Source organism: Canis lupus, chromosome 8 (genome assembly GCF_011100685.1).
Source record: "Canis lupus familiaris isolate Mischka breed German Shepherd chromosome 8, alternate assembly UU_Cfam_GSD_1.0, whole genome shotgun sequence".
Classification (NCBI taxonomy): Eukaryota; Metazoa; Chordata; class Mammalia; order Carnivora; family Canidae; genus Canis; species Canis lupus.
The window spans coordinates 39082856-39094938 of NC_049229.1; the positions used below are offsets into that span (position 1 = coordinate 39082856).

Genomic DNA, 12083 nt, shown 5'->3' on the forward strand with positions numbered 1-12083 from the left:
TAATGGATATTTGATATTTGGTGCTATGTTTTAAATAGGAACTCAACCTTTCTATTAAAAAATGCTTAAAACATATAATCGATTATTATTTTTACATAAATTTTGAGCATGGCAGTTCTGAAGCACTATTTTTTTTTTTTTAAGATTTTATTTATTTATTCATGACAGAGAGAGAGAGGCAGAGACACAGGCAGAGGGAGAGAAGCAGGCTCCATGCAGGGAACCCGACGTGGGATTTGATCCTGGGTCTCCAGGATCATGCCCTGGGCTGAAGGCGGCACCAAACCGCTGGGCCACCGGGGCTGCCCCTAAGCACTATTTTAACACTATGATATTTACCAGTCAACTCAAAAGCACTTAACTACATGTGATCTTCAAAAGGATTTACCTGGCAAAAGACAAATTTGAGTCTAAATTTGTGCTCCTCAATGACAAGACAGTTCAATATTGAGAAAAAAAAGCAAAACTGAATTAAGATAACACTTTGAGCCCCTTATCAGAATGTTTTTCTCCCTACTTTTACAGAGGATATAATTTCCCTTGGCATTTTTTATTTTCAGATAATCCATATACCTCAGCTAGAAGATTTTTGTTTTTCACCAGCAAACCAGTAAGGTCAGGACGGACTGGGTCAGCTGCCCTTTTGTTGTACATCGTTGGGTTCTTGGTGGGAACTACAACACGGGGATCAAAAGAAGCCTACAAAGAGAGATTGCAAATTAATTAGCTAAACATGTTTCCTATTGATCAAAACCAATGTTCTAACCCACAGAAACTCAAATAAGTAGCTTTAAGAAGAATACAACTTTAAAACATTTGAGGTACTATGGTAACAAATGCAATAGGTCTCAGGAAAATGATGAGTAACATGCTGACACCTAAAAGACTTTACATCTTTTTAAAAATTGCTACCTGACAATTTATAACATCTTAAATGTACCACATCTAAATAAATATAATTTCTAAGAGTACAGGAATCAAGAAAACACATATAAGGTATCTGTGGACATTTTAATTCACATCTAATAAAAACCTTTATAGAGACTTGAAATATTAGAAGGCCACGGATGAGAGATTTATCAGTATTTGTTTTATTTTTTGGTTACAAATCAATTCCTATGCATTATATTATACAAATTAATTTTTTAAAATCTGATTTCAGTAAATCAACATCAATTTCATCTTTCTTCCACACCTATATTGAGAGTAAAAGTTGGAGCATATTTATCCGTAGTACAGTATTTCTTCCTATAGTTAAAGGGGTGTGCAAAGTGTAACTATAATTAGTATAATTTTGTTACAAAAAAAGTTTATATGATTCAAATAAAACCAAGAAAAATGTATTAACATAAATCTCTAAAAAGTGCATAAACATATCACATGGTGCTTAATGCACTAAAGAAACAAAATGTATTTTTCTAAAGTTATCAGGTTTTAAAATTTTATGCTTACAAAGATACTAGGAAACAGAACTTCACAAGAGGATACAAAATAATTGTATTAAACTATTTAAAAAATTTTAAGAGGGGCACCTGGCTGGCTCAGTTGGTGGAGTGTGCAAGTATTGATCTTGGTGCTATAAGTTCAAGTCCCAGATTGGGTGTAGAGATTACTCAAAAATAAAAACTTTGGGGCACCTGGGTGGCTCAGTTGATTAAGCATCCAACTTTTGATTTCAGCTCAGATCATGATCTTAGGGTCATAAGATCAAGCCTTCCATTGGACTCTGTGCTGAGCATGAAGCCTACTTAAGATTCTTTCTCTCTTCTCCCTGCCCTTTACCTGCCCTGCTTGTGCACTCTCTTCCTCTCAAAAAAATAAATTTTAAAAATGTGTAATAAAAAAATCAAGAATAAAAGAGAATTTTGAAAATATAAGTCACAAAACCTTAAAGAATAAACAAAAAAAAAAAAAAAAAAAAAGAATAAACATGTTGGGGGCAGCCCCGGTGGCACAGCAGTTTGGCGCTGCCTTCAGCCAGGATTGAGTCCTATGTCAGTCTCCCTGCATGGAGCCTGCTTCTCCCTCTGCCTGTGTCTCTGCCTCTCTCTCTTTCTGTCTCTCAAGAATAAATTAAAAAAAAAAAAAAGAATAAACATGTTGGGAAAAACAACCAGGTAAGCTTTCTAAAAATGAAAAGTATAATAACTTTAATTCAAAAACTGAATGGAAAAAAAAAAAAAAAAACTGAATGGACACATTAAAGAGCCTAGGTGAAGAATGAGTGAAATTATATGAAGGAATTATCAAGAGACCTAGGTGAAGAATGAGTGAAATTATATGAAGGAATTATCAAGAGGACAGCATATAGGAAAAAATAAATGAAAAAATAAATGGTAGAGATAAAAGAGAGTTCAAAGACACAGAGAATATGAGTTGGTCTATCATATGTCTATTTGGAGTCCAAGAAGTTTATAAATTAGAGAATGGGAAGAGGCAATATTTAAAGACATAATGTCTAAGAATTTTACAGAATTGTTGAAAGATATCAAAGTGGTCTAGCAAATCCCAAGAAGAGTAAAGAAAAAGAATTCCTTACCTACACACTGAAAATGAAATTGCAGGGGCACCTGCATGGTTCAGATGGTTGAGCATCTGTCTTCAGCTCAGGTCATGATCTCCAGGCCCTGAGATTGAGCCCCCTATCAGGCTTCTGGTTCAGCGGGGAGCCTGCTTCTCCCTCTGCCTCTCCCCTTGCTCATGCTCTCTCTCTCTCTCTATCTCTCTCTATCTATCTATCTATATCTATATCTATATATGTATATGTATATATATATATATCTTTGTCTCAAATGAATAAATAAAAAAGACTTTAAAAAATGAAATTGCAGACCATCAAGGAAATATCTAAAAAGCAGATAATAGAAAGGACAGATAATGACAAAAAAATAGCTGTTGGACTGCTGAGAGACATTTCAACAATTCAAAAGCTAGAAAAAGCAAAATGATAGCTATAATGCACTAAAAAAATATATCATCCTTCACTGATTCTGAGACAAACTTTTCACATTTCTGCAATGGGGGTGCATCTTTTTTTGAAGACATATTTATTTGAGAAAGAGAGAGAGAGAGAGAGAGAAAATGTGAGTTGGGGGAAGGGCAGAGGGAGAGAGAGAATCCCAACCAGACTCCCTGCTGAGCACAAAGCCCAACATGGGGCTCAATCTCACAACCCTGAGATTATGACCTGAGCTGAATCATGAGTCGGATGCTTAACAAACTGAGTCATCTGGGTGACCCTAACTGGGGTGCATCTTAAAGTTGGTGCCATTTCATACTGTGAATAGTTTAGCTGGTAACATTTTAAAATTTTGTAATAGTGCAAAAAATGGTAGTATTTCTTCAAATGAAGGATATATTATAACTGCCAGCTAGAAATTTTATACTGAGTGAAATTATGTTTTAAAATGGGATAGGGATCCCTGGGTGGTGCAGCGGTTTAGCGCCTGCCTTTGGCCCAGGGTGTGATCCTGGAGACCCGGGATCGAATCCCATGTCGGGCTCCCAGTGCATGGAGCCTGCTTCTCCCTCTGCCTGTGTCTCTGCCTCTCTCTCTCTCACTGTGTGCCTATCATAAATAAAAAATAAAAAATAAATAAAATAAATAAAATGGGATAGAATAAAGAGATTTTAGACAAAGAAAAACTGAATTTCCTAATATTCCCTCATTTAAGAAAATTCTAAAGGATAGATTTCACATAGAAAACTAACTTATGAAGTCTGAAATATGAGCAAGAAAAGTGAACAAAAAATAATTGTAAATATGTAGGTATATTTAAATAAGAGTTAATTTTTAAAATCTGATTTATAGGGTTGAAAATAAAGAATAGAATAAAAGCAAGACAAAAAATTGTATATATATTGAGAGGAGAAAAGTATGTTTTTAAAGATTTATTTATTTATTCATAAGAGACGCATAGAGAGAGGCAGAGACATAGGCAGAGGGAGAAGCAGGCTCCTTCGCAGGGAGCCCCATGTGGGACTCAATCCCTGGACCTGGGATCATGCCCTGAGCCAAAGGCAGACACTCAACTTCTGAGCTGCCCAGGTGTCCTGAAAAATAGTTTAAAGCACTATAAAATCTTCAGCTTTCCCAGGAGTAACATGAAAATGTTATTTAACTTTGTTAATTACATATGATAAAATAGTTAATATAACCACTAAAACAGTATTCATATAGCATATAACTTTTAAACTAGAAGAGAAGGAAAAATGGAATGAAAAAAATACAAACAACAAAGCAAAAACATAATCAGTTTTTGGCACAATAAGAGGAGGGAAAAGGAACTGCAAAAATAATGGGACAATGGATTATGCATAATGTGATGATAGAAATATATCCAAATAGTAGTATAATTAAATGTAAATGGACTAAACTTTCCATTTAAAAGCAAAGATTATCAACATTATTTGAAAAAGCAAAAAATGGAAAACCCATATGTCAAATAAGAGTTTAGTAGATAAATAACCTGTGGTATATTCATACAATAAAATACTACACAATGATAAAAATTATTGATAACTGCACTACATCAACACCAATCTTACAAAAGAAAAAGAAGTAACAAAAGAATAAAACTAGTATAACTTCATTTAAATACATTTTCAAAATGGATAAAAATAATATTAATTAAGGATACATATGTGGGTGATTAGACTAGGAAGAGAAACAAGGAATGATTAACACAAAATTCAAAACATCTACTATTTGGGGGCACATGAATGGTTCAGTCAGTTAAGCATCTAACTCTTGCTCTCAGCTCAGGTCTTGATCTAACAGTTGTGATTCAAGTCCTAGATTGGGCTCCAGGCCCAGCATGGAACCTACTTAAAATTTTTTTTAATTAAAAAAAATTAAATACATATCTACTATCTTGAATTTTAGGTAGAAACAAAGGGATTCAGTTAGGAAAGGGCACACAGGAAATATCTAAGGTGCTGACAATGTTCTATGAAACTAGGAATCAGGCTCATAGGTACTTGTTTTATTATCTAATCTGTGTGTATACATTTTATAATTTTCTAAGAATTACATATTTAAAAAAATAAACCCATACACAAAAATACATACTTTTAAAAGATGCAAATATACTTGAAGACAAACATGTAAGATTGAGAGGAAACAGAAAAGGAAATGATGGAAAAAAAAATAAAGCAAGAGCAATGTTCCACAGACAGATAATGTACCATGAACTAACATGACTAACTTGATAGTGTACCTGAGATCCAAAACAAGAGTAAATTGATTAAAACATGCTAAGTGTCTTATTTAGTTCATTGCAATATTACAATATCATTGATTTTTTTAAAGATTTTATTTGTTTACTCATGAGAGGCAGAGACAGACAGAAGGAGAAGCAGGCTCCTTGCAGGGAGCCTGATGCAGGACTCGATTCTGGACCCAGGAACGTGCTCTGAGCCTAAGGCAGATGCTCAACTGCTGAGCCACCCAGGCATCCCTCACTGATTTTTTTAAGCACTGAATATTTCTTTTTACTCTTGTGTATATCTAGTTTTCAGCAGTATTTAAGAAAGGTATATACAGAAAATATCCATTATTTTTTGCAATATCACTATGATTTAAAACATTAATAATAAAAATAAAAATAACTATCGTACTCAAATAGGCTTCTAATTTATAAAAATAAGAAATAGTCAACCTCTAATTTATTTTTTGTAGTTAGCTCTTTCAAATACAACTTGAAAAATTTTTATTTCATAGTTTAAAAGATATGGACAAGGAGGCATGCTGGATAAGAATACTCACTGCAGGGCAGCCCAGAGGTGGCACTAAACCAGGCAGCGGTTTAGTGCCACCTTGAGCCCAGGACGTGATCCTGGAGACCCAGGATCCAGTCCTGTCAGGCTCTCTGCATGGAACCTGCTTCTCCCTCTGCCTGTGTCTCTGCCTCTCTCTCTGTGTCTCTCATGAATAAATAAATAAAACCTAAAAAAAAAAAAAAAATACTCACTGCAGCTTGTTTATATATAAAAATTGTGATATATTACTTTGTAATGAAATTCTGTGCAGCAGTTAATGTGCAGACTAAATTTATGTGAATCAAAAAGAACAACGTTCAAAAACATAAGACTGAATGTAAATAGCATGGCAGAAAGTTCCATCTAGAATATCATTTTTAAAAAATATTTTTTTTAATTTTTTTAATTTTTATTTTTTTATTTATGATAGTCACAGAGAGAGAGAGAGAGAGAGAGAGAGAGAGGCAGAGACACAGGCAGAGGGAGAAGCAGGCTCCATGCACCGGGAGCCCGATGTGGGATTCGATCCTGGGTCTCCAGGATCGCGCCCCGGGCCAAAGGCAGGCGCCAAACCGCTGCGCCACCCAGGGATCCCTAAAAAATATTTATTTGAGAGAGAGAGAGATCACGAGCAAGGGTAGGACAGAGGGAAAAAGCAGACTTCCTGCTGAGCAGGAAGCCCAGTGCAGGACTCAATCCCAGGACCCTCGGATCATGACCTGAGCTGAAGGCAGACGCTTACCTGACTGAGCCACCTAAGCACTCCTGTCTAGAGTATCATTTATGTAATTTTTAAATGCCCCAAACAAAAGTACCCACAAATTTATAAGAATATAAAGGTTATATACTTAGTTCAGAATAGTTACTTATGAAAAGGAAAAAGACCAATAAAAAATAAATTAAAAAAAAAAAAAAGAGGTCCAAGATGATCAAAGAACACTTCACAGAGACTTGTAATAGCAGCTGCCTTAACACCTCCATCTCTCACCACCCCAGAACCTGTGTGCATTCACCCTTCTTCTGTCTAGTAACCAAGATGCCTAATGCTCAACAGCAGAGACTCCAGGTCCTGCCCCAGTGCTAGGAATGGCAAAGATTCTTATTAGTTAATGTCTGATCCTACTTGTTAAAGTTTTTATATTATCCATCCCAAGAACTGGGGATGAGATCAAAAGTCACAAAACAGTCTTCAACTGTTATCAGTGAAGTCTTACCTCTTTCTTAAGATTTTAAAGTAATCTCTACATCCAACATAGGGCTATAATTCACAACTCTGAGATCAAGAGTCACATGTTCTACCAACTAAGCCAGACAGGCACCCAGAAGTTTTATCTCTTTGAGAAAAGTGAAGCAAAATTGGGGGAAAATGTCAAATTGAAATCTGTACAGTGGGTATATGTGTATATACACACAAATATATGTAACATTTCCTTATCTACTCATCCGTTGATTTACTGTAAAACATTTCCTCTCCTAGTGGAGAAAATAGGCTTGTCATTGTCATATAAAGCCAATAGAGGGAGGAAATAAACTACTCTAACACTCATCTTTACTCCAAGCTCAGACTTCATCCCCTAGGAGCTACGTGGTAAAGCCTGGGTGGATATTTATCATGGTCTGAAAAATATTACTGGAAGGGACATCAACTGATCCAACAGGACATTTAATTTTCAGAAAGATTCTCATTAGGGTCTAGCCCTAATAAAACAAGGCTGTAGGGATCCCTGGGTGGCGCAGCGGTTTGGCGCCTGCCTTTGGCCCGGGGCGCGATCCTGGAGACCCGGGATCGAATCCCGCGTCGGGCTCCCGGTGCATGGAGCCTGCTCTCCCTCTGCCTGTGTCTCTGCCTCTCTCTCTGTGTGTGACTATCATAAATAAATAAAAATTAAAAAAAAAAAAACAAGGCTGTAAACCAAGGGGATAATTTGATGCACTAGTAGGTAATGGGACTCCGACTACTCAGCTCTGCCTCTCAAATCACTGTGGCCTGTCTAGTGTTATTTCCTAATTTAGAAAATGATGAGTTTGGATCAAATTAACTTTAGAGGCCCTTCAGAGTCTATTTATACATTGTTTTAGGATTGTTGGTCCTCAGTGAAATGTGAGAACCATCAAAAAGGCAAATATAAATAAAATCTACTTTGAGATTCCATTAGATATAGATGGTTCACTGGTCCTTATTCTATTTTTTAAATTATTTATTTATTTATTTATTTATTTATTTATTTATTTGAGAGAGAGAGAGAGAATACATAAGCGAGAGTAGGGGCAGAGTGAGAGGGAGAGAGAGAATCCTCAAGCAGATTCCCTGCTGAACCTGGAGCCCAACACAGGGCTCAATCTCATGACCCCAAGATCATGACCTGAGCTGAAGTCAAGAGTCAGCTGTTTAACTAACTGAGCCACCCAGGTGCCCTTGCTTCTTATTCTAGAGTCAAGCCAGGGATCAAAAGAAATAAGAGATCATTTAACCTCATGTCTTGGATTGTTCACTAGCAAAGACATGAAAGGGTGCTAGCATAGGCAAGTGGGCAAACAGAACTGGACTGTCCTTTCTTTTAGCTCTCAATTATGTAGAAATTGTTTTACCTCTACTTTCTGAGAATGGGATAAAAAATAAATGCCAGTGTACAACTCACCACTGGGCTATTTTTCTGAGATCTGTGGGCTGATAGATGATCGACTTTTGATGGCTTAGCCTTGTGGAGCCCTTTACTTTGGCCAGTAGCAAGCCTTCCTGGATCTGAGTGCTTTAAAAACTGGAGAGGGCCTGACATGCTAGAGATAAAAGAAGCATGAAACAGACCTAGTAATGGTGATCCAAGGTGCTTCCAAGGAGAGTCTGCATAGAGCAGTAAGGAATTGATGCTGAGATATGCCCAGCATCAATAGCAATGTCTTCAGGACACCACTTCAGATCCTCACAGCTTAGCCAGACTTCAGAAGGAGCTGCCCACTGAACCTGTTGCTTGGAGACAAGGCATTCTAAAGATAGTATCAAACCACTGTTTAAATTGTAACTGGTTGAAACAGCTGGTACTTTTTTTTTTTTTTTTACAATGGGATGAAACATTTTTTTTAACTTTTTTTTAACTTTTTTTTTTTTTTTTTTTATAATAGTCACAGAGAGAGAGAGAAAGAGAGAGAGAGGCAGAGACACAGGCAGAGGGAGAAGCAGGCTCCATGCACCGGGAGCCCGACGTGGGACTCGATCCCGGGTCTCCAGGATCGCGCCCTGGGCCAAAGGCAGGCGCCAAACCGCTGCGCCACCCAGGGATCCCGGGATGAAACATTTTAATCTGATGGCGGCCCATAATACTGTACAGGAAGCACTCCCAGCTCCAAGAGGTCCCCTCCAGGTTATAAGGAAGTTCTCAAAAATAACTGGATTTGCAAGAGCCTGGCCCCTTGCTCATGGGAGGGAGAGGGAATGGAACGGGCAAAGCACTGAGGTCTGCTTCCTCATCACTCATAAATCCAGTTCTGAGCACAGCTCTTGTAATCCACCAGCTCTTCAGGCTGGAACCACAAGCCAATCTCCTTCTCTGCACTCTCCACAGAATCGCTGCCATGGATAACGTTCCTGCCAACTTGGATGCAAAAGTCCCCACGGATGGTCCCAGGTTTGGATTCCCCCGGGTTGGTCTCCCCGAGCATCACTCGGCCTGTCTTCACCGCATTCAGGCCTTCCCACACCGTGGCAACCACAGGCCCTGACTGCATGTACTTCACCAGGCCGGCAAAGAATGGACGGTCCTTCAGGTCAATATAGTGCTCCTTGAGAAGGTCTTCAGAAGCCTGGATTAATTTCATAGCAATGAGGCAGAATCCCTTTTGCTCCAAACGCTTGATGATCTCTCCTACGAGGTTGCGCTGGACTCCATCAGGCTTGATGGCAATGAAGGTGCGTTCACTGTTGGCCATGGTTCTTTCCAGCAGCTACCGCTGCAACTCCTTCTGGCACCGCCCTAAATGCTACTTATTAATCATATTTATGTACACCCTACTTGCAAATATCCTTCATTTTCAATTTCTCTATCAGGAACCCTAACTATATCCCTTGAGATTCAGCCAAAAGATAAAAAGTCTAACATGAGTTGATAATGTAGCATGTGATAGGTCATAGTGTTCTTTCTGCCCCCAGAGGAATGTAAAATGTAACTATAATTTTTACAAATTCAATTTCCCAAGAACTTCCATACTGCCTTAAATCCATATTCCCTACCCAGTTCAATTTCATAAATTATCTTTCTTTTCTAAAGTAAAAGAAATAGAGGAAAGCCATCTTCCATATGTTTATCAGGCAATAAGAGGGAGATTTATTTTTTAAGATCAGGGGATGTGGGATCCCTGGGTGGCGCAGCGGTTTAGCGCCTGCCTTTGGCCCGGGGCGTGATCCTGGAGACCCAGGATCGAATCCCACGTCGGGCTCCTGGTGCATGGAGCCTGCTTCTCCCTCTGCCTATGTCTCTGCTTCTCTCTCTCTCTGTGTGACTATCATAAATAAATAAAAATTAAAAAAAAAAAAAAGATCAGGGGATGTATGGGGGAGGAGGAGGAGAAAACACATACAGAAACTGCAGGCCAGAGGGGTTGCATGTAAGTGGGGTATGTTTCCTTTGCTGGTTGGTATCTTCCATAAAATTGTACTTTCCCAGAATACAGGAATTTTCATAGAGAAAAACCAAGATGGTGTGATTTGAATAGCATGGAACAGAAAGCAGGAAGGCCTGATTTTACTCAATAACCTTGAAATCCATTTTGAAATTTCTGTATTATTTCATTTTACTGATATTGAAAGCAATTATTAAAAAACAAATATCTGAGGTGCCTGGCTGGCTCAGTTAGTAGTGTGTGACTCTTGATCTCGGGGTTGTGAATTTGAGCCCCACACTGGGTGAAGAGATTACCACAAAATAAAATCTTTATAAATAAATAGATAGCTACATAGATGAAGTGGAAATATCTCTAATGAGACTTTAGTCTTTTCCTCGTTTCCATTATTTGATACCTAAAATCATTACTACATCAATTCCTTTTCTTTCTTTTTTTTTTTTTTCATCAATTCCTTTTCTAAGAACCGAAGAAGAGAAACAAAAAACAAGCTATGGTGAATGAAAAGGGACAATAAACTGCTCCTCAGTCCTGAATGATAGTGATAATGGAGACAAAAGACTTCTTAAGAATTCTATTTTTTACTTTTATTTCCTTACCATTTTATGAATCTTATACTCTATTAAAAACAAAGTTACTGCTGAGTGAAGTAAGTCAGTCAGAGAAGGACAAACATTATATGTTCTCATTCATTTGGGGAATATAAATAATAGTGAAAGGGAAAATAAGGGAAGGGAGAAGAAATGTGTGGGAAATATCAGAAAGGGAGACAGAACGTAAAGACTGCTAACTCTGGGAAACGAACTAGGGGTGGTAGAAGGGGAGGAGGGCGGGGGGTGGAAGTGAATGGGTGACGGGCACTGGGTATTCTGTATGTTAGTAAATTGAACACCAATAAAAAAAAAATAATAAAAAATAAAAAAATAAAAAAATAAAAAAAAAAAAGGAGTGCAAATGGAAAAAAAAAAAAAAAAACCCACTAAGAGAGACAAATACCATGTTAGCCAGAAAGTAGAGGCATAAATATTACATTAATGGACCCACCGAGCCCACGTACTACCATCACAAGATATTAATACACAAAGGATAAAGGAAAAAAGGCAAAATCTTTCAGGAAGAAAACTAAAACTAAGCCAAGAGCAACAGCACATAGAATGGGTTAACTACAAAAGGCTGGAGATTATCATTGCACAGAAATTCCCAGTATTAACATCTGGAAACTAGAAGACAACTTGTGCATGATTTCAGAATTCTGAAAAAAATGATTTTCAAGCTAGAATGTTATAATGACATCAAAATGGCAAAAAAATGTCAAAGTAAAATAAAGACATTTTAACACTTAAAGATACAATTCAATATAAGGGAAGGGAGAAGAAATGTGTGGGAAATATCAGAAAGGGAGACAGAATGTAAAGACTGCTAACTCTGGGAAACGAACTAGGGGTGGTAGAAGGGGAGGAGGGCGGGGGGTGGGAGTGAATGGGTGACGGGCACTGGGTGTTATTCTGTATGTTAGTAAATTGAACACCAATAAAAAATAAATTAAAAAAAAAAAAGATAAAAAAAAAAAAAAAAAAAAACAAAGTTACTTAATGAGTTTCACACATATTGCCTCTAAAAAACAGGCTACTGTACTATGTGGACCAAACCATACCTCTAGCAACACAAATCTTTCAATATCAGTTCAAATACCATCTCATTCCTTGATT

General features: G+C 37.4%; 2 protein-coding genes across 4 annotated transcripts in view; both read right to left on the reverse strand.

Annotated features, from left to right (window-relative positions):
* The window catches only part of LOC480351 (coiled-coil domain-containing protein 170-like), a 53409-nt gene that overhangs the window by 38849 nt on the left and 2477 nt on the right, over positions 1-12083 (reverse strand). For 2 of the 3 annotated variants that reach the window (XM_038544916.1, XM_038544914.1), the window contains exon 2: positions 574-699. In XM_038544916.1, coding sequence (XP_038400844.1) covers positions 574-654 — 81 coding nt within the window. In that variant the 5' untranslated portion in view covers positions 655-699. Of the gene's footprint in view, positions 1-573; positions 700-9487; positions 9626-12083 lie in introns of those variants that run through there. The other variant, XM_038544915.1, reaches the window with a different exon arrangement.
* LOC102155863 (nucleoside diphosphate kinase A-like) lies at positions 9042-9988 on the reverse strand. Its single transcript, XM_038544918.1, has one exon. It carries the CDS (start codon positions 9682-9684, stop codon positions 9226-9228), a length of 459 nt encoding a protein of 152 aa, XP_038400846.1. The 5' UTR covers positions 9685-9988; the 3' UTR covers positions 9042-9225.

Coding starts and splice junctions, on each gene's coding strand:
- LOC102155863 (XM_038544918.1), bottom strand. CDS start 9,684: ATGGCCAACAGTGAACGCACCTTCATTGCCATCAAGCCTGATGGAGTC.